The following is a 22,969-nucleotide window of genomic DNA, read 5'->3' on the forward strand; positions in this document are numbered from 1 at the left end:
TTAGGGTCCTGGCACGAACTCTCATTAAGTAGAGGCCAGAGCTATGTACAGCTAAGCAGCCCCTGTCAAGATGTCCTGGCTGCTATCATCTCTCCACTGCTGTCTCTACTTTAGGTTGCTCTGATGAGCTGCCAGTTGGTCCTCAATGGACCAGACAAAAACTCTCCATGCTGCATAGCTTACATGGTGCCAGAAAATACTAGGCATGCTTCTGGGGGATGTAGGGAAAAAAGACATCAAAGGGCTGACTCAACACTGGATGCTAGATGCTATAATAATGACCTACCTACATGATGAGCTGTGCCTACTACTGCAGTAGTGGAATAACGGTTATGGGAAGAACCAAGTGCTTTCTGATTGAATGTAAGGTCTGTTTCACAGAGGGACTTCATGCCTGCTACTGTAAGCCAGTGAAACATAAATGAGGAAGGAGATCTTAGGACCAGGGGAAGAGACCAACTCTTATTTTGCTACAAGTTCATACTATATAATCATTTTCCTAAATTCTTGTGTATACACAGATAAACATTTGTTGCTCTTGACTTTGGTCAAGACAATCCTTTTCATGCTGTGACAAACTTAATTCAGTCTCAGAACTGACAAAAATGTGAGTGTTCCAACACAAGATCAGGAAAAAACATGAGAGAGAGAGACAGAGACAGACAGAGAGACAGATGCAGGGGGCAGAAACAATGTTAAGGAATGGGAAAAAGTGTGAACTGCTACCTTCCAGACACAACTGTGGCACACATCTGTTCTAACCAGCAGTGTTCACCTGAAAAACAGCTTAAAAGGTCAAAATATTCAAGAGGCCAGTATGGATGGAGCAAGGCCACACAAAGACCTACCCTTAGTTGATAAACTATTCCAAGTGTTGATGAGTAATAAGGACTGGCACGCCCTAGCACACAATACAGGTACATTGCACACACAATGGTAGAAAGCCCTAATTAGACTCAAAAGATGTAAATACCCAAAAGAAGGAAAGTATGAAGCTAAGATGGAGAGCAAGCAAGGGCACTAGAAGCAGGTAGTGGTAAATGAATATCATCAAATTTCATTGAATAAACATACATTTTCAAAGAATACATGACTATTACTGGAAATATTAATGCACACACAATTCTTCACTCATGCCAGCCCTGTTATAATTGCATAGAAAGAAGAAATGAAAGTGGTCTCACACAATTATGGAACTACACTGCTTAACATGACTAGGATCACTGCTATGTTCCCATCCGTTCACTTTCTCACTATAACCATCCATCCGTTATTCATGGATACCTGCAAATATGGCTGGATGCTTCATGTCACTCATCCCTGAGACCAAGGATTTGAAAAGAGGCCATCTCATAAATTATGACCAAAGGGACACACACAATAGCTATGCATGGCTGCCTACCATTCTGTTGATGGTTAGATATCAAGCTTATACTTAACCTTATGAAACACCATTAAAGTCCTCTCACAGGACTGCCCACTGGCATCTCACTTGTGGCCCTATCCATTTTTTATTGCATGCAGTCACCCAACAACCTCATGAATACAAGGCAGCAACACATAAGAAAGGTTATGAGGATGTAAAATAAGAAGAGGACGATTAAACTCCTTACATTACACTCCACAAACACATTAAGGAGCTCAATTCATTGGCTTCTCCCCACCCCAAGGTTGAAAACAAAACACAAGGAACCATCAGGTTCCTAAAGGCGAGGCATATGTTCTGTATGACGACACGCCTGCCCTGCCATCAAAAGATCTGCTCTGACAGGCATAGGAACATGCCAACAAAAGCAAGAACAAAGGTCGAGTACTCTTCTGGAAAGCATCACACCTGTCTTATCAACACATCTACCTCAGGCGCCTTCCTCCATCATGACCTTTCAAGGAGGCACTGGATGGGCTATAAAAGGGGACACATGTTCAGGAGGACAGCAGAAGCAGGAGCAGGAGAAGCAGCTCCTGAAGACAGCAAACCTTCAACAAGGGGCAAGGTAAGGACTGCCCAGAAATCCACACAGAAGGGCAAAGCTGGTGGGATGAGCATGGAACAGGTAACCTCTGGACAGATAACTAGGGCTTACTTCCTGGCTCTGAAATGTTACTCTGCTGCTTAAGTGCAAGACATTGGGTCTACCATGGGATGGGGGATAACAAGGGCCTAACAGACTGCTCTAAGAAAATGGGACACTGAGTACTGGACTCCAAGAAACATCAATCAGGTCAGCATACATGAGCCCTTTACTAGACACACATGCCTTGCTCTTCCTTAGAGTGTTTTTAGATGACTGCCTTACTGACTAGATTTCCCACAAGTCAGAGAGGAAAAGGGGAAATCAGGTGAAAGTGGGGTGAGATTTATTTTCCAAACAGCAATTTATTCAAGACAGGGAATGTACCATTGGCATCACTTTACTGGAACCACTTCCTGATGGTGAGGGCACCACAGGGCTTCGTTGTGGTAGTGTAGGTGCACAAAGCAAAGCTAAACCAGAACACCATCCACGGAGATTCAGAAATTTTCAGACATAGGCCAGCTCTGTTCCGAGAAGACTCAGTCACTGAAGACATCAGGAATAGGCAATGAAGTTGGGGTGAAGCAAGATCTGAAAGATGATTTAGAGGGAGTATAGATGATATTTTGAAACAATATCAACTAATTGTCAGAGCGGTACCAGTCACAGCACTCAGGTTGCTTAGTGTTTCTATAGTTGGGGTTGTGGCTGCCATATTGGTGAATGGCTTTTATTATCAGGAAATCATCAAGGGCCCACTTTCAATTAGACAAATCTCAGGGGTAAGGATTAATTTGGGGTAAGGATTTGAGAGAAGGGACGAGAAGTGGGAGAAAAGGAACACACCCTCCATTTTACAAAACCTGACAGGGGACATGGAAGAAATGCCACCATCTAACCATCTTGTAGGAACACGTCACGGATGCACACCTCAGCACCACTCTCAAGGTTAGAGAGAGGCTAGTCAGATCACTCAGCTGGAGAAAGTACCTGTCTCCAAGCTTGAGGACTTCACTTTGATCTCTGGATCAAATGGCAAAAGGAAGGAACCAACTCAAACACGATGTTATGTGGCTCGCACACATGACATGGAACACACATATATAACAACAGAAAGTAATGAATGTGTAGAATTACCTTTAAGACAGGCCAGGCAAGGTGGTGCACAGCTTTAATCCCAACACTGAAGAGACAGAGGCAGAAAGATCTCTGTGAGTTCAATGCCACTATGGTCTACCAAACAAGCTTCAGGAAACCCAGGTCAACAACATAAAACCCTGTCACAAAAGGAAATAGAGGTAAATGTCAGAGCTAAGGGGTAAGCAAGGAATCTGAGAAGGTGAGGTAGGAAATGATCTCCAGGAGCCACCAGCACAGCTCAGATCTATCGAGAAAAAGTTATGCTACCCAAGACAAGATAGCCTGGATCAGAAGGGTTTTCCTGGCACAATGAGATAGGGTATCTCTAGAAAAGTCCTATACTAACTACTGACAAGGAAGATACTTAGGGGAAGGGACCTAAGTTGATGGTAAGGATCCAAGCCTTAACACATTCACAGAGGAGGACTGGGACGCTGATAAGGAGCTGAAGACAGAGCACATGGGTAGAGCAATGCTGAAAAGGAGACAGGTCCTGTGTGTAATCTCAACACCGAACACAAAACCATAGGCAGGGACATTTATGCTAGGCATAATACCAAGGATGTGTGACTTAACATGACAGTGGGAAAATTTATACAAGTATCTGGAAGAGAGAATTCAGGGCAGAGCTCAGCTTAAATTGATATGTTGAAGCCAATCCTGACAAAACACTGTGCCATGGGAGAAACACAAACAGGAAAGAGAAGTTTCCTCAAGATGTTTACTGCCATGTATCAGACCAAATCTCCATGAATGGAGAAGAAACAGGGCTGTCAAGTATGTCAGTAGCACACTCTTACAGGGCCAGGGAGTCATCTACACCTCTACACCAAGTTCAATGAAATCTTTAAGATCTGTTGGGAATGTGATGTGCTACCCACTTCTCCTCTTCAGGTTTCAGCCACAAAGATGTGGGTTCTCCAGGCCTTGGCCATCATGTTGAGCATCCAAGCGGGAACACTTGACCTGGTGGAAACACCCCCAGTGGTGGGCAATCTTCCTGTTGCCATGCCTGTTCCACTCAATCTCCCTGTAGGAGGCCTAAGTCCTCCAGTCCTCAAAGGACCAGTCAACCATCAAATGTTACCTCCTAAAAGGCCTGTACCTCCACCCAAAGGTGGCAAGTGTGCACCTGCAGCCAGATACTTCCTCTCCAGTGACAAACTCCATGACTGTAAGTGAGACCTATTTTACCTCTTATCTTGAGTCCTGTCCACTCTTTCCAGGGGCTGCTCAATTCTGAGCTTAGGAGGAGTTCAATCAACTTTCTGAGCAAGTGGATTTAAACATCATGATGCTGTAACATCTACTTGGGGCCTAGAGAGCCAAGGGACCTTGGGGCATACCTATAAATTCTGGTGCAGCAAGAGACTGAATCTAGATCATCCTAATACTCTAGGATAAGGTCAAACTGCTTGTAGGTTCACACTGTTGGTCCAGGACAAGCCTACGCTACCCAAGACAAAGGAACTGTACAGACCCAATGGCTATCTCACTATTTGAGTTCCAACTGAGTCTTACCATCTAGAGACGATGTCACACTACAGACCTCAAGCTCATCTCTACTCCTGAAGAACCATAACCCTCAGCCTGCTGTTTAGCACAAGGAAACAGCAAATTTAGCATTGTCCTACAATCCCTTGAGCACTTATGCTCTCTCAAGACCCATTTCATCTCCTCCCCCAGATAAACATTGTTCTCTGAGATAAAAGTTCAATTGCCCATGATTCTCAAAGGCTGAGAGCACAAAAAAAGTGATTCTGGTTGAGAAACAGAAAATGGATAGGACTAATGGAATGTTATTTAACAACAAGAAACACTTAAACTTTTTAGCAGCTCCCAGGAGCAATGGTCTAGCAAAGCCCTACATCAGAGCATGACAGGATAAAGATGGAGGCCGTAAAGCAATGAACTGGCATAGTGGATTACACCTAAAATCCACCAAAATCCAATTTATGAGGCACAGAACTCTTGGACTGAGAAGGAGTAAGTAGCTGGGCTGGAAAAGATGCTTCACGGACTACTTTCAACTCCAACTCAATTGAGCCAGAAACAACCCTCAGTCCAATCTTCCTCAGCTATACATTCAGCAAGGCTGACCACAGTCAATACTTCACTGACCTTTTTCTATGCCATTCCTACTACAGCCAGAAAGGCACACAAGGGAAGTATTCGAGAGACTTGACAATTCTCCAAGACATGGCTGGTAAAAGCATGTTGGCCTGATGCCCCTCACCCCCATAATAGGACCAGACTAGAATGCTCTGCAAATCGAGTGCAAGTGTGTCTGAGCCAGGGAGTTAGAGTGTATTTTACAGGATTTTTATTAAAAGTAAACAAAAGGGCTGGAGAGATGGCTCAGCAGTTAAGAGCACCAACTGCTCTTCTGAAGGTCATGAGTTCAGATCGCAGCAACCACATGATGGCTCACAACCATCCATTATAAGGTCTGAAGACAGCTACAGTGTACTTACATATAATAAAAAAAATAAATCTTTTTTTTTTAAATTAAACAAGAGTACCAAAAAGGACAAGACAGGGAAAAATGACAAACATAAATGAAGTCCCACCCTTACTCTGTGCCCATTTACCTTTGAAGAAAATGCTCTTATCACAGGTTAGCATCACTGTAGGCTAAAAGGAGCTGTTCAGGTCTTGGAAGGTATATTTCTCTGACAGAGGCTAACTCTTAACTAGGCCAGGGACAAGACTCAAATTGGAAGGCAGAATACAAAGTCCCTATGTGCCCCATATTTCAAGATGCTATCTTCCAGGAAGAAAGAATGCTAGGGCTGAGCTGACAGCAGTTGTCGCTTGATCTTTTTCAGACCTCATGAGCACACTGCCCCCACAGATTGAGGACATGGTGAAGTGTGATGAAGTTAACCTGGAAGGCATGCTTGCGGATGTGTTGAACACTGTGGAGAGCTCTGACCTGCTCTCCCTCTTAGATGGCATTTCCCTCCTAAAAGGAGGAGAAGGGGGAGGCCTTGGCATTGGTGGACTCCTAGGCAATGAAGGCAATGGGGATTCCTCAAAGCCCTCATCAGGCTCCAAGGCCACTGGTGGTCTTGGCCAGCTAATCCCAGGGGGCATCCCAGGCACGGAGGCCCTGGGCGGCCTACTAAACCTCGGTGGAGACAAGAGCTCTGGAAAAGGGCTGCTGAATGGGGATGGGCTCTCCAAAATCAAGAAGCCTCTTGAGGATGCAGTTGAAAATGTGAGCGGTATAAAAGATGCCATTCAGGAGAAAGTGAATGAAGTGGTCCCAGATGGCGTCAAGGAGCCACTTAACGATGTGCTCAAGATGGATATCAAAGACACTCTGCTCGAGTAAGTGCTTTCTCACTGTGGGATTTTGGATAAAGAAGCTGCTTTGGGAAACCCTCAGACCCAACATACAGCAATCCCAGGGAAAGTCACCCTTCCATAGAGAGACATACTGACTTCCCCTAGAAGTCTCTGGAAAATAGGGCCAGGATTTCTTGACCTCAAACCCTTAGACAGTGGAAAATAAAGCTCAGGGGCCATAGGACTAGCAGAGATCAGCAGGTGGTGAGCTTGCTGCCTCACAGGTATTACGCAGGAAGACCAGACTGTTTCCATGACACACAACTGAGTCTCTGCTATCACTCTGCAGACTGAAGGTCGGACAAGTAACTTTGGACGACATGGAGATAAACATGGAAGCTAATGGCATGCAAGTTCTCTCCATGCTTACTGCTACCATAGATGGAAAAGGGTGAGTATGTTTCCCCAAGGGTTACCTGGGTTATTCTGGATGAGGGTACATGTGCCCTATGCTAAGTCACATGACAAAGACACATAGTTAGAAGAGGACTGGCTTCCCGCCCAGCCAGGCTTACACTATAAAACAATATCTCAAACAAGAAATATATACATATTTACATATGTACATGAATCCTATCCATAACTGAAGTACCAGTAGCAGGCCAGGCATGCTCCTGGCACATGTGCCTTATGCACTTACATTCAATACAGAAGGTCCAAGCCCTGAACTTGGGTGCCCATTACAGTGACCTCCCCAAGACTTGGTGAAACAATTGTTTGTGAAACACAGAATGACTGCCCAAAAAAGACCTGGCTCTTCTTCTGTGGCAAGGGACTGAGAACCTAAGATCATGTGAACTGGCATGTTCTGTCCTTCCCTATAGACAATGAACCTGGCCCAAGGCATGAGGCTCATTCCCAAATGCCTATCCCTCCCTAGAGAGTCACATTTCAGGTGGTATCCATTCACCCTCACCTTTTTCTACACAGCGTGCTTGGACCAGTCATCAGCCTACTGCAGTTTGAAGCTAAGATGGATGTAATGACGACAATTGCTGTTGCCTCCAACAACACCCAGTGTGTCAACCTTGATGCCCAAGACACCCACATGCATGTCAAGGAAATGAAAATTCAGTTAGTGGAGACGTATGTAAAACCTTTCTTTTCTTTACTGGCCTGACTCAAATGTGTCACCGAAGGTCCCTGCTGCTTTCTCAGAGTTGAACTGGTCCACCATAGTACACTAGACAATCAGTAAATGCAGACCAGCTAGAAGCTGACTAGCAGCATCCCACTTTGTGGAAGGACTGCCTTCTCACACCTACATTTCTTCATTCCTCCTGCCTTTCCTAGTAGCCCATCCCATATGTTTCATAAACAGTACACTGACTAGATTCAAAATGCAAAATAAGAGCCATGTGGCTACACAGGGAAAATCTTCTGACAGTTGTGCGGCCCTAGTTCCCATGTCCTGTCCAAAGCACAGCATGCAGGCTCTTCTGACTTAGATCCACACTGACAAAGATGGAAAGACTTCCCATTACATAGCATAGGGAAGGAGCCACTACATTTTCTTTAGCTAGAGCTAAGAAAGTTGTGAGTTCAGATCCAAAACTACACCAAGACAACAAACAGGACTGTGAACAAACTTGTTCCACTGTCTGAAGGATGAAGCCATCCAGGTGGACCTCGAGATTAGGTATCCTATGCTTTGGTCCTTTGTGCCTTTGCAAAGAGTTCAGGTTCTCCACATATTGAGAACACAGCCATCATCCTGACTCCTTCATCAGTGAAATGTTTTCTCTAACACATGGACAAACCTAGAAATACAAGGATCACTTATTTCAACATGTATTCTTTCACAGAGTCACAGGAAAAGTGCCTCTGCCTGTGCCTCTGCCCTTGGATCAGATCATCCCAGCAATAGTGACAGCAAAAATAAATGAAAATGTAAGTCCAGGGAAGGGAAGGGTGGGAGTTCCTGTGGGGAGCTAAGTCAATGGGGAAACACAGGGAGAGAACGCTTGCAGGTTATAAGTGGCCTGATGTTGGGAGAGACTTAGGGGCAAAGCCAGGGCCCTCTGGAGCCAAAAGGGCCACCATGGACAAGCAGCACACCAGGACCATACTGCCTGACAGCAGAACTACAAATCATGAGACATGGCAACCATGGAAGACTTAAGCCCAGGGACGTGTCACAGAAGGGGAAGTCAAGGGGATAAGGACAGGAGGAGATGTGGCAAGACAGGCTACTGAGGCTTCCTCAAGCTAACTTCCTCTGTGTGCTGACTTCACAGCTGGAAAAATCCAACTCCTGTGCCATTGTCCTCAATGACTTCAACAACTGCAAGAACAGTGAGTACTTCCTTAGAGTCCTATGAGAGCAGAAATGGCCCGAGCACAGTGAGGGATTTCAGAGCGTGACAAATCACAGAGATGGACCGCTCAGATCACTCCCCTCAAAACTACAAAGACCCACACAACCTCCTCAAAACACTTAGAGAAGACAATGGCCACCTGACCTTTCTCTAAATGGACATAGCTTCTGCCACATGGAAAATGATGTGACCCAGTGCCTCTGCACGGTCTGCCTGGATCTTCCCAACCCAAACACCTCTCTAAGGCAGCATTGCATAGAGATTGAATCAAGGGCATTCCCCAGGCCCTCACCTCTGGTGGTCTGACATCAGGAAACCTCACAGAATCCCTAAAAATATGACAATAGTCACAGTTGGTGGGACCTACTGGGTTGAACCACCTAAAGAAGTGAAGTAGGAAACTGGGCATATTTCTCAAGTGCCAGAGTAGAAAAAATACACAGTAGACAAAAAAGCAGCTAGCCAATCTTTCCATCTCTGATTTAAAAACAAAACAAAACAAAAAAACTTAACTCCTTGCTGGTTAACCAAAAGTTCATAGCATCCCTGGAGCCATGGAAGCCGGTTAAAGCTGCTTCTTGTGTCTGGCAGGTAGACAGAGGTAGCTGTCCATACCGGTGTCTAGAGGGAAATGAGAGCTACAGAGCATGAGGCACAGCAGCCATTGGTGCTTGTCTGGGCTCTCTCCATTCGTTCCCCTCTTCTCCTCTGCAGATACCGGCTTATTCAGTTACCAAGTTAATACTGCCAGGATCTCTCCAAAAGGACTTGTCATCCTCTACTGTGTAAGTATTCATGGGCTTTTCCACGGCAACTGGACAAAGGCTAGAAGCATACCTCAACCACAAAAGACATCAGATGGTCAGAATAGTGAAACCATGGGCTCTTTTCAGACACCTCAACTTCTTCTTGGGGTCAGTCTCCTGAGTGCCCAGCTAGGACAAGCCAAGCCTAGTGCTCTTTTCCCTTAAAACAATGGCCTCTGAGGCACTCCAACAGGGAGAAGCATTGCATGACTCAGCTCACATCTCCACTCTCAGTGAACTACACACAAACAAGCAAAAAGACTCTGCTACTTCCAACCACCCATAACCCAACCAGGAAGGCAGCAGCAGCCATGACAAGTGATGAAGGGGGAGGCAGAGTTAGCTCAGCTTCCCTTCTAAAGATCCATCAGAAGAGTTCCACTCACTTGATGAAGCACAAAAAAATGCATAACACGAGATGAAGCTCATCAAACATCCTGCCACATACACGAAGCACATAGCTAAGCTGAGGGTCAGATCCTTCTACACACTGCATGTGTGGTAACAGAGCCTAGCTCTGCACATAGTGTGACATGTTACAGTCACAGTGAGGAGTAAGAAGGTCTGTACGAGATGTGCAAGCATGAGTGATGACAGACATGGGTCTCTCTTCTCCATGTTCCTCACTGATATGCCAACATCGCCTCCAGAAAGAAATTATAGGTCAGACATATTACAGGAGATAGCATAGAAAAGGGAAGAATGAACTGACAGAGAGGAAGACAGAAAGACAGATAGTCAGAGGAGCAGAGAGAGACAGGGACAAAGAGATAGAAACAGAGGGAGAGTGGAAGGGCAGAGGGAGAATACCCAAGGAAATCCAGAATATCTGAGACTTACACCTCTGTATGATGAGTTATGAAACATGGAAGGGAAAGAAGGAAGAGGGAAGTGAGAAGGAGCAGAGTGGAGAGGAGGGAAATGAAGAGAGATGGAGGTAAGGGAAGGGGAAAGAAGAAAAGGACAGAAACATGACTGAGCTTGGCCCTTAGTTCTGTAGAACAGTGTCAAGGAGAGGATGTGATGCATAAACACACACATGTCCATGATATCTGTCAGAAATGGCTATTCACCTAAAGCTGAGGACTCGTAGCCTCTCAGAAAAGCTGAACTGCTCGAACCTCTGCTATACTGCCACCAAGACTAAGGCCTCTTCACCCTGCACATGGCCTTAGCCATGAGCACATGAAGACTTAGCCAGAGCACATGGCCTTCACACGGTTGTCAGACTGGTGAACTCACAAAGATTGTCCTCTGCTCTCCCCTCCTTAGGCTAAAGCCAATATAGGCAACAAAACAGTACCTGTGCCTGGAGGTCGGCTGCCTCCAGATCCCAAAAATGCAAGCATTGCGGTAACCATTTCCTCCACAACACTGAAGACACTTGTAAAAGAAGTGGCCAAGAATAGCTCTGTGCAGGTGAGTGTCCTCCATCAACCACAGGTCTGCACTACCCTGGATATCAGCTGAGACTGTCACTTGTCAGGGAAAAGATTAGTGTAAAGATTGAAAAGATCGATGAAACAGGACATACATTAAACTTCATGATCAGACTGGGGCCTTGATGTCGTCAGTGGGGCTTCAGGAGCAGGCTCAGGGGATAGGGGGTCAGGGGAAGGGAAGGGCAGTATGTAAACAGTGTGCGTGTGTCATCCACTTCTCTAGGTACCATCATCAGGTGAAATAGCATACAAGCATCTTCACCACAGAGTCCACACGAGGCCACCTTAGAGCTTTTGAGACACTAGGGCAGAGAAACACACTTCATCATTGAAAGACTTGATAGAAAGGAACATTTCACAAGTTCTCTGCTCCAACATCCACACACCGAAGTAAACAGAAGCAAGGGGTGGGAAGGCTCTTGGCATTTCTTCTTCTCAGCTGCACCAGCACCCAAACTGGACTACAAAGCCTACGAGCCAGAATGTAGTATGTTAACCAAGACAAAAGGACACATGCCTGCCTCATGAGACAGCACCCCTGTCCTCTTCCTGCACTAACTCAAGTCTTCTTCTTCACAACAGATGGATGGCCTGGAAGCACAAATCACCCACATAGCGTTTGCCTCCCAGGAAAACAATACGCTCAGAGTCGTGTATAAGGTTGACATAACAAAGAACGGAGAGCACTTTGCCACTGGGGAAACGGTGAGTGCTGAGAAATGAAGCACACTGGGGTGGAGGACTTGTTTGAATGAGATGGAGTCTTTCCAAAAGCCTGAGGCCCATTATGCCTTGCTGTCCCCACAGCAGAGGGAAAGGCCAAGTCCCCTTGTTTCACACATGCTCTCTTTTCTCATTTCAGAAATTATTCATCTCCCATGGCAGCAAGATTTCAAACTCCACACTGATACCAGATGTCAAGCTCATAAGGTACTACAATAGAGCCTGTGGAACACACAGCCAGGACGGGATCTGGGGATGGGGAAATATTTCAATAATTACAGGAATCAGGAATTAAGGCTTCCATGATGTCATTCCCATGTCTGTTCTGCCAAGCAGTGCCTAGCCTCACCTGAAATCAATTCACATAAGACTTGAACTCTAAACCTGAAATTTAAACTTGAGTAGTACTGTTCTCACGAACCTAAGGTTTCTCTCTACTTTGTCGCTGACAGGTCTGAGCACAGTGTGGTGCCTCCTGAGGCTGTAAGTTCATGTGCCCTTGTATACTGACCCATGCTTGGTGGGAAATCATGTCAAAGCCAGACAACACAGTGATTCAAGACTGGGGGAAAGGGAGGCCTGTGGGGACGAGAGTATACACCTACTGTGTAACACAAATTCAGGTTCCTACTGTGCTCTCAGAGGAGCAGCTCTTAAACCACAGCTGTCCATCCCCAACTGCCATAGGGCTGGTGGCTATGAAAAGGACACATATGAAAGCATTAAAGGGGGCTGGTGAGATGGCTCAGTGGTTAAGAGCACTGACTGCTCTACCAAAGGTCCTGAGTTCAAATCCCAGCAACCACATGGTGGCTCACAACCGTCTGTAATGAAAAGCATTGAAGGAGACAAGACAATGAAACTGAACCTCTGATGCCACATGTAAGACAGAGGCCCACAGCGGGTGTCCAGGGAAGGGATTAAAATATGTGTCCCTTTCACACAATGAGAAATGGGAGTTGGGAAGCAGCTGAGTCTATGGTGACTCCAAGGCCAGAAATCCTTCCACCTCTCCTTAGCAGGGAAGTGACATTGCAGTCCAGGCTTTGGCTCAGTGAAAAAAGAACTGAGTAGGACTGACACCTGACCTCACACAGCTTCTCATGGACAGGGGTCACAGCCTTTTATGCCAACACTGGACCTCTGGATGTTAAAGGGCAGAGTTCAAGGAGCATGCACTATGGGCACACAGTAGGGTACTGCTACAGTGGCACCCCAACCCAGTACTGCAGTAGCACAACTTCCCACAGAGGAGGGTGAGCAGTTAGGAAGCATGGGTGTAGAAGCAACACCTCATGTTCTCAGAGGAGGGTCACAAGAGAGAGAAGGGGGCAGCACCACACAGAGACCCAGATCTGCATGTACTCAAACCCACATCAGAGCAGGCAGCAGTGATCAGCCACTGCCAATCCTCCTTCCTTTAGCCTCCAAATTGCTCTTGGTGTCCTAAGGCCATCTGCTATACATATAGCTGTGTGACACTGACCAGGCCAATATCTCTGCTCAAGGAGTCACAAGAGCAACAAAACCCAATAGGGACTCCAAAACTCCAAAGACTGACCCCTAAGATACATGGAGATCCATGTCACATTGATCTTGACACATAACAGACCTCTCACCTAGAGAACCACAGGAACCAGCAGCCTGAGAAAATGTTCCTGGACCTTGAGGCCAAGCAGAGAACTGCAAGGCTCTACTGAAAACATCCTCTCATGTCTTGCAGAAGGAAGAAGTAGAAGGCATTTTGTCTGAAGTAGGAAAGGTGGCCTGGTCCAACTTCAATGGTATGTAGATTAATAATAGTGACTGTTGGCATAGTCGGTGCTGATGAGAGGTGGGAAGGGGACACAGAAAGGGCACGAAAGCATGAAGCACAAGGATAGCCCCTCATCTGCTAGTATTTGTACATTCATACATACATACATACATACACACACACACACTCGCCGTCTCTTTCAAAAATGACAGCAAGCCCTGGTTAATAGCGAAAACGCATCAAGTTGCCTCCCAAGAAGCCTTGTCCACTGGTGTCTTGGTACCGCGACCATCAGCATATACAGCGGCAAAGTGGACCTGGGTCACTCACACCTCTAGACATTAGGGTTATAACACTTGAAGGCTATGTCACACCTCATTGCACAACAATGATGATGGTGCCAATGCCAGGTATACACATCCCTGGTTAATTCTACTGTAGTTCCACATAGTGCACTGACCCTCAAATGAGTGTGCCATGCGGTCATGTCCTGTGCTGAGGCAATCCATCGCTAGTCATCAGTGTTAGGAGACCACCAGGTCCCCACCTGCTTTGGGGGCCTCTCTTCCAACACACCATTCTATAGCCTGAGATGGACAGTATTCATGCCACCACGTAGAATGAGTGTGACAGTGACCCCTCCTAGGGCCACTGGTCAGAGATCCCACATGTGACTGTGGTCAAACAAATCAGTCAGGTTGTCATTTCCCTTAACTCCCGTCACGAGGTGATATTTCTTTTTTCAGAAACGTATAAAAAAATGAACATTCCTGTAGGTGTGTCTTCACATACTTTAAAGAACTCCGATGTCAAATTGATGAAATCAGTAAGTAACAGAAATACAGTTCTTTTCTTTGTTTGTTTCTTTTGCTTTGCTTTGCTTTGCCTCAAATCCAGGACCTTGCACATATTCTTGCACCCGAACAAGCAGTATGAAACGTGACTCAGAAATAGTGGCAAACCTTAAGCTGTCCTGGACCCCATACTTCCCTACAGCTGAGCCTAAATCAATTCCTACAGTGCCTGACTGAGGGAATGTCAGCAGTTGTCCACAAGGGCTCTTCATACTCCCATTCTTTTATATGGAACCTATCAGCAGCCATTACCACAAGCCAGCCTTGATCAGGGAACAGACCAGATGAATGACATCTGAGCTATAGCTCAGTGAGCAGACACACAGCCCACAGTAGGTTATGTCATAGCAGTAAACAGTACAGTTCCTAAACAGCCAGCATGGTGCCAGTGCCAGCAGGTGCTTCATTCCAGATCTTGTGAACACAAGAGTCAGTGTAGTAAGCCTGCTGTCTCTGTGTGATCCCGACCTCGACTGCATGGATCCCCTCTTGCCAGAGAATTCACCTTCAAACTCCCTCTATCATAGTCTACATTCTCCAGGGCATTCACTGGCAGATGTCTGCTCCCCATCCCTGAAGCAGTGCTATGGTGATCTGGTGGGGACAGATGAGGTGGCAGTTATCACGCCTGCAGTCAACTTCCAGGGCTAAAGGCAGAAACTATTGTCTTTCTCTCCCCTCAGATTGACCTTCAGGCAGCAAGCTGAAGCCACTACTGAACCCCAAGTACTGAATGACAGCAAACCCCTGAGAATTGTCTCCATGCCCCTTTCAGCCCATCCTTATGATTCAGGAGACAATAGCAATGGTCTCCTCAGTATGCCCAGGATCCTCTGCCCTGAGTGACAAGGACAAGAACAGTTGGAGGAAATGGGCATTGTTGTAATCAGCTCCTTAATAAACACTCCCTGCATGCAAAACTGAGAGGTGACTCTTTCCTCAACGCTCATGCATATTCATGAGCATGCAAAGAACTTCTTACTTAGGGATGAACACTAACAGGAGCCAACAAAACCCAGTGATCTCAGTGCTCAGGGACAATGAGTAACCCTTTCTGCCCCTCACCTCCCTGTCTTACTTGGATCTGGAGTACCTCACAAAGGCTCAGGGGGCAAAGCCTTGCTCCCCACCTGGTGTTCTTGGGAGGTGGGACCTGTGCTGCCTGAGGTAGCTCTCTAGGTCACTGGGAGCTTGCCCTTCAAGCAGATGTGGAGGCCTGTCTCCTGTGAGCACTTTGTTTCCCATGACCATGCACTGCCAGCCACAGGCCTAAAGACCAAAGGGACAATAGGTCACAGCCTGGGTCCTCTGACACTGAGCTTATACTGACCTCTTCCCCACTGAAGACACTTACCTTATTATGATGATGGAAAGCTAGCGTGGTCTCCAACTCTGAATTCTTCCTTATGAATCCAAACCAACAGAGCTGGAACCCAAATTCTCCATGTTGAAAATGGAAAAGGCCAGTTTAAACACAAAATGTGAGATCGGTCAGAGCAGGTAAGAGCCTGATACCACTACAAACTGAGCAGAAAGGGCTTTGTATGTCCCAAATCAGTAAGTACAGCCCTAGTCATGTGACCCTAAATGAAAAGCCAAGACATCAGTGGCTGCAGAGATAACTGTTTACAGCACTCTGCCTGTAGCATACACATCAAAGGACACCGGGATTTCTTAGTACATGTCTCCTGAGACTGGAGAACAGATACATCAAAATTCCTAGGGATCATTGGTCAGCAGCGGAGCTTACTTTCTGAGTGCCAAGCCTATTAGAAACTGTCACAAAAAAATATACGACAATATAAAACAAGCACCTCCAGCTGCCCTTTGACTTAGAGAGAGAGACAGAGACAGAAGGAGAGAGAGAGAGAGAGAGAGAGAGAGAGAGAGAGAGAGAGGATACACATACATACATACAAGCCAAAAAATTAAGTAAATAAAGGGAAGCTAATAAATGCTATAAACCTAGAAATATGAACAAGATAGTTTCTTGGTTTGGTATGGTGGCACATACCTTTAATTACAGCACTCAGGAGGCAGATGCAGAAGGGTTTCTATAAGTCCTAATCTACATAAGTGAGTTCTGGAACAGCAAGTAAGATTCCCCTCATAAACACACCAAAAAAGAAAAGATAACTCCTGGGAACACAAGTGCCATATCTCCACCAGGCAGGACCTCTATGCTGTGATGAGTGCCTGGCTACCATTTTTGCTATTAGTCAGTAGATCTCAATAAGGACATAAAACCAGATGCAAGACATGGGCTTGCCCCACAGCAAAAATGGTACTCCAGAAAATGAAGGCCAGATCACATGAGTTCCTTCAGCTCTTCTCCCAAGGCTGGTGACTCCCTTGAAGTGGAAACTTGTAGTTTCTTTGGAAAGTCAGTTATGTCAAATAATGTTTTGCTGGGCCACACAGGTGAAAGGATGGCTTGCTAAAGCAGACATGAGAAAAAATGTTTTCCTGAAGCAGACACAGGTGAAAAGAAGTTTTGATATAGCAAATACATGAACGGACCCAAGAGGAATAAGTATAAATCTGACCCCACAGATAGAGGGAGATGGCACTGAGCTTTGGTTTGGTTTGCTCCACCTCACTATTCTTTGCTAACTACACACATGTATTGGTTTGCCTTACATAGATAGCGTTGTTGAGGTCTACTTCTGATAATGTCACCATTGAAAGAAACTCGAGACAGGCTCGAGGCAGTCTCGGGATTGGACACATCAAGGCTCTAGCTCGAACCTCCTGGTGAGGCAGTTGGGACCTGAGGCCAACAGGCGCAGGGTTCTCTCTGATTCACTGCACTGGAGTTTAGCAAAAGCATCTTAGAAGTGGGTATGCTTTTTTGAATGAAATGATGAATGGAGCGTTCCAATTGTCTGCTGGCCCCTGGACACTAACTAGACCTGCCTGACTCCAGGAACTAAGGCTCAGTGTCTGCAGAAGCTCTTTGCCCATCTTATTCCAGCTATGGGGACAATATGTCTTCACCCAGGGAGGTTAGAGGAAAAACTGGATGAGATCATGATGAAGACAAGGATGATTCAGATGACTGGAATCTCCAGAAGTCTTTGCCTTCATCAAGTCAGAAAAAGACACCTACAAAACCAGTTCTGGGAATAAAGTGAACTCAGAGAATATAAAATCCTCCCATCATCTGTCATTCTCAAATAAGTATGAGCTTGTTTTCCCAGAGCCTTCAGAAAGTGACAATGAGGCTGGGCGGTGGTGGCACACACCTTTAATCCCAGCACTTGGGAGGCAGAGGCAGGCAGATTTCTGAGTTCAAGGCCAGCCTGGTCTACAGAGTAAGTTTCAGGACAGCCAGGGCTACACAGAGAAACCCTGTCTCGATCGAAAGACTAAAAAAAAAAAAAAAAAAAGAAAATCCTTCAATGTAATCCACTATATAAACAAACTGAAAGGAAAAAATCACATGATCATCCCATTAGATCCTGAAAAAGCCTTCAACAAAATTCAATACCCCTCCATGTTAAGAGTCTTAGAGACATCATGAATTCAAGGCCCACACCTAAACATAATAAAAACAACATACAGCAAACCAATCGCCAACATCAAATTAAATGGAGAGGAACTTGAAGCAATCTCACTAAAATCAGGAACACGGCTGTTCACTCTCTCCCTATCTATTCAATATAGTACTTGAAGTTCTAGCTAAATCAATAGTACAACAAAAGAAGATCAAGGGGATACAAAATGGAAAGGAAGACATCAAGGTGTCACATAGATGGGTAAACAGAAACTAGCAAAGTTGGTTTATTCAGATAAACTTTTGATAGATGGTTCTCAGACACTTCAGAGACCTGCTGGATATAGCATTTAAAATCTTAAACTTAAGATGCTTGAAATGGAAATACCTGCCCACACCTACAACCTTACTGGAGGTCCTCAGAAATCAAAGACATGGGTGAGAATCTTACCCAGCTAGGACAACCACAGGGCCCAGCTGACACAGTACCCAGATCCCTCACCCGTACCTCTTGAGCTCCAACCTTCTTCTAGCTGCTTCCTACCCAGGCCAGCTCAGCAGTCAGATACCCACACACCACAGCCTGCTTGCCTTCTAGGAGGTCTGCAGTAACCAATGACACAAAGCCCAACTGACACAGGGCCTACCCTCACTGCCAAGTTCTACCTTCCTACTGGTCTGCTTTTCCACCCTGGCCAGGTCAGTGGTCCTGATACCACCCCACACCCCACAGCCTGTCTGCTCAGGAGGCCCAAAATGACCAGGGACATAGCCTGCCAACCTCCCAAGCAGGTCCACAGTAGCCAGGGATACAGGAGGCCTGCTGTAACCAGAGACACAAGAGGCACAATCTAACCAGAAACAGCACTGCCTGCATCCAAGGAGGCCAGCTCTAGTCAGAAACAGCCAGGTCAGTTAACATAAGAGATAACCAAATAGCCAGAGGTAAGCACAGGATCATAAGCAGCAGAACCCAGATCTCACACAACAGCAATCCCTGGATACTCCAATATGCCTGAAAAGCAAGATGACTTAAAATCTCATCTCATGAAGATAATAGAGGCCTTTCCTTTAGGGAGGATATAAAAAACTCCCTTAAAGAAACACAGGAAAAATACAGGTAAACAGATAGAACCCCTTAAAGAGGAACAAATAAATCCCATTTTAAAATACAAGAAAATATAATCAAGCAGGTGAAGGAATTGGACAAAACGGTCCAAGAACTAAAAATGGAAATAAAAACAATAAAGAAAACACAAAAGGAGGCAACCCTAGAGATGGACCACTTAGGGAAGAGAACAGGAGCTACAGATGCAAATATCACCAACAGAATAAAAGAGATAGAAGAGAGAATCTTAGGCATAGAAGATACCATAGAATATATTGACACATCAGACAAAGGAAATACAAAGTGTAAAAAACTCCTAACCCAAAATATCCAGGAAATTCAAGATACAATGAAAAGATCAAACCTCTAAAAATAATAGGAATAGAAGAGGGTGAAGAATCCCAGCTTAGGTCAAAAAACATCCTCAACAAAATCATAGAAGAAAATTTCTCTAACCTAAACAAAGAGATGGCCATAAATGTACAAGAAGCCTAAAGATCACCAAATAGATTGGACTAGAAAAGTAAATCCTCTCATCACATAATAATCAAAACAATAAATGCACAGAACAAAGAAAGAATATTAAAAGCTATAAGAGAAAAAGGCCAACTAACATATAAAGGCAGACCTATCAGAATTACACCAGACATCTCAATAGAGACTCTAAAAGCCAGAAGATCCTGGACAGATGTCATCCAGACCCTAAGAGAACACAAATGTCAGCCCAGGATATTATACCCAGCAAAACTCTCAATCACCATAGATGGAGAAACCAAGATATTCCATGATAAAACCAAATTTAAACAATATCTTTCTACTAACCCAGCCCTACAGAGGATACTGGAACAAAACCTCCAATACAAGGAGGATAACTACAACCAAGAAACGACAAGAAATTAAACATTTCACAGCAAACCCAAAAGAAGAGAATCGCACACACATAATACCACCACTAACAACAAAAATAACAGGAACTAACAATCATCTGTCTTTAATATCTCTCAATATCAATGTTCTCAACTCCCCAGTAAAAAAACTCAGGCTAACAGACTGGATATGCAAACAGGATCCAGCATTTTGCTGCATACAAGAAACACACCTCAGCAACAAAGACAGACCCTGCCTTAGAGTAAAAAGCTAGAAAAAAGTTTCCCAAGAAACAATCTGGAGTTTCCATTCTAATATCCAATAAAATAGACTTTCAACCAAAAGTTATCGAACAAGATGGGGAAAGACACTTCATATTCATCAAAGGAAAATTTCACCAAGAGGAGGTCTCAAATTTGAATATCTGTGCCCCAAATGCAAGGGCGCCTATGTTTGTAAAAGAAACTTTACTAAAGCTCAAAACACACATTGAGCCTTACACAATAATAGTGGGAGACTTCAACACCCCACTCTCACTAATGGACAGGTCATTAAAACAGAAACTCAACAGAGACACAGTGAAATTAATAAAGTTATGAACCAAATGAATTTAACAGATATCTACAGAATATTTCATCCCAAAACAAGAGAATATACCTTCTTCTCAGTACCTCACAGAAATGTCTCCAAAACTGACCAGATAATTAGACATAAAACAAGCCATAATAGTTACAACAAAATTGAAATAATCCCATGCCTTCTATCAGATCACTGGAGACTAAGTCTAAACTTCAATAACAACAAAAACAACAGAAAGCCCACATACTCATAGAAACTAAACAATCCTCTGCTCAATGATAACTTGGTCAAGGAAGAAATAAAGACAGACATCAAGGATCTTAAAGAATTCAATGAAAATGAAAACACATCATACCCAAACTTATGGGACACAACAAAAGCAGTGTTAAAAGGAAAAGTCACAGCACTAAGTGCATTCATAAAGAAATTGGAGAGATTCCATATACGCAACTTAACAGCACACCTGAAAGCTCTAGAACAGAAAGAAACAAATACATCCAAGAGGAGTAGACTGCAGGAAATAGTCAAACTCTACCCCGACCTGCAGGGATAATCAGCAGGGACCCAGGGCAAGGGAGTGGGAGAGAAAGAGACAGGAAGAATGAGAGCAAGTCAATCATACTGATCAAGCTCTAAAAACTTTATTCAGGAGTGGCAATATAAGCATAAGCAAGAGGAGGCTCCTAGGGAGGGGGAAATGCCTGGGGGCTCTCTGAAGGTCAGGTGGCAATCTTCAGCTCCTGGAACCAACGGTCACAGTGTCCTCTTTTCCCACAAACATTCTTAGTGTTCTGACCATGAATGTTCTCTCAGGATTGCTTATGTAAGCTAGAAAATATCCACAAGGCCATGACTGAGGCCATGGCTCCCAGCAAAACTCAGAGTTAAAATCAAAATAAAAAGAATCAACAAAACTAAGAGCTGGTTCTTTGAGAAAATCAACAAGATAGATAAACCTATAGCCAAACTAACTAAAGGGAAGAGAGACAGTATACAAATTAACAATATCAGAAATGAAAAGGTAGAGATAACAACAGAAACTGAGAAAATTCAAAAAAAATCATCAGAGCCTACTACAAAAGCCTATATGCTACAAAACTGGAAAATCTAGATGAAATGGATAATTTTCTAAACAGATACCATGTACCAAAATTAAATCAAGATCAGGTAAACTATCTAAACAGTTCTACAATGCCTAAAGAAACAGAAGTAGTCATCAAAAACCTCCCAGCCAAAAAAAAAACAGCCCAGGGCCAGATGGTTTTAGTACAGAATTCTACCAGACCAGCAAAGAAGAGCTAATACCAATACTCCTCAAACTATTCCATGAAATAGAAACAAAAGGAACACTACCTAATTCATTCTATGAAGCCACAGTTACTCTGATACCTAAAGCACACAAAGACTCAACAAAGACAGAGAACTTCAGACCAATCTCACTTATGAATATCGATGCAAAAATACTCAATAAAATTCTTGCAAACCGAATCCAAGAACACATCAAAACAATCATCCATCCTGACCAACTAGGCTTCATTCCAGGGATGCGGGGATGGTTCAATATACGGAAATCCATCAACGTAATCCAGTATATAAACAAACTCAAAGACAGAAACCACAAGATCATCTCGTTAGATGCTGAGAAAGCATTTGACAAAATCCAACACCCATTCATGATAAAAGTCTTGGAAAGATCAGGAATTCAAGGCCCTAAACATAGTAAAAGCAATCTACAGCAAACCAGTAGCCAACATCAAAGTAAATGGTGAGAAGCTGGAAGTAACGCCACTAAAATCAGGGACTAGACAAGGCTGCCCACTTTCTCCCTACCTATTCAATACAGTACTTGAAGTCCTAGCCAGAACAATTCGACAACAAAAGGAGGTCAAGGGGATACAAATTGAAAAGGAAGAAGTCAAAACATCACTATTTGCAGATTATATGATAGTATATATAAGTGACCCTAAAAATTCTACCAGAGAACTCCTAAACCTGATAAACAGCTTCCGTGAAGTAGCTGGGTATAAAATTAACTCAAACAAATCAATGGCCTTTCTCTACACAAAGGATAAACAGGCTGAGAAAGAAATTAGGGAGACAACACCCATCACAATATTCACAAATAATATAAAATACCTTGGTGTGACTCTAACTAAGGAAGTGAAAGATCTGTATGATAAGAACTTCAAGTCTCTGAAGAAAGAAATCAAAGAAGATCTCAGAAGATGGGAAGATCTCCCATGCTCATGGATTGGCAGGATCAATATAGTAAAAATGGCTATCTTGCCAAAAGCAATCTATAGATTCAATGCAATTCCCATCAAACTTCCAACTCAATTCTTCAACGAATTAGAAAGGGCAATTTGCGAATTCATCTGGAATAACAAAAAACCTAGGATAGCAAAAACTCTTCTCAATGATAAAAGAACCTCTGGTGGAATCACCATTCCTGACCTAAAGCTGTACTACAGAGCAATTGTCATTAAAAAAACTGTATGGTACTGGTATAGCGAC

General features: G+C 44.3%; 2 protein-coding genes across 3 annotated transcripts in view; one reads left to right on the forward strand and one right to left on the reverse strand.

The window, feature by feature from the left end:
• Positions 1 to 22,969, reverse strand: part of Cdk5rap1 (CDK5 regulatory subunit associated protein 1) — a 151,028-nt gene that overhangs the window by 33,910 nt on the left and 94,149 nt on the right. The gene's annotated exons all lie outside the window — the stretch shown is intronic.
• Positions 1,959 to 15,325, forward strand: Bpifb9a (BPI fold containing family B, member 9A). Its single transcript, NM_175167.3, has 15 exons — positions 1,959 to 1,994; positions 4,050 to 4,329; positions 5,984 to 6,488; positions 6,796 to 6,897; positions 7,437 to 7,592; positions 8,312 to 8,396; positions 8,744 to 8,801; positions 9,539 to 9,609; positions 10,903 to 11,049; positions 11,655 to 11,777; positions 11,935 to 12,002; positions 12,248 to 12,278; positions 13,519 to 13,579; positions 14,298 to 14,377; positions 15,089 to 15,325. The coding sequence occupies exons 2-15, from the start codon at positions 4,065 to 4,067 to the stop codon at positions 15,110 to 15,112; spliced, it is 1,776 nt and encodes a 591-aa protein (NP_780376.2). The 5' UTR covers positions 1,959 to 1,994; positions 4,050 to 4,064; the 3' UTR covers positions 15,113 to 15,325.

The sequence above is a fragment of the Mus musculus genome, chromosome 2 (genome assembly GCF_000001635.26).
Source record: "Mus musculus strain C57BL/6J chromosome 2, GRCm38.p6 C57BL/6J".
Classification (NCBI taxonomy): Eukaryota; Metazoa; Chordata; class Mammalia; order Rodentia; family Muridae; genus Mus; species Mus musculus.

Bases quoted from the DNA above. Each gene is read 5' to 3' on its own strand.
- Bpifb9a (NM_175167.3), top strand. From the start codon at position 4,065: ATGTGGGTTCTCCAGGCCTTGGCCATCATGTTGAGCATCCAAGCGGGA. The intron at 8,802-9,538 runs GTGAGTACTTCC...TCTCCTCTGCAG, and splicing joins CTTCAACAACTGCAAGAACA to ATACCGGCTTATTCAGTTAC. The intron at 9,610-10,902 runs GTAAGTATTCAT...TCCCCTCCTTAG, and splicing joins GACTTGTCATCCTCTACTGT to GCTAAAGCCAATATAGGCAA.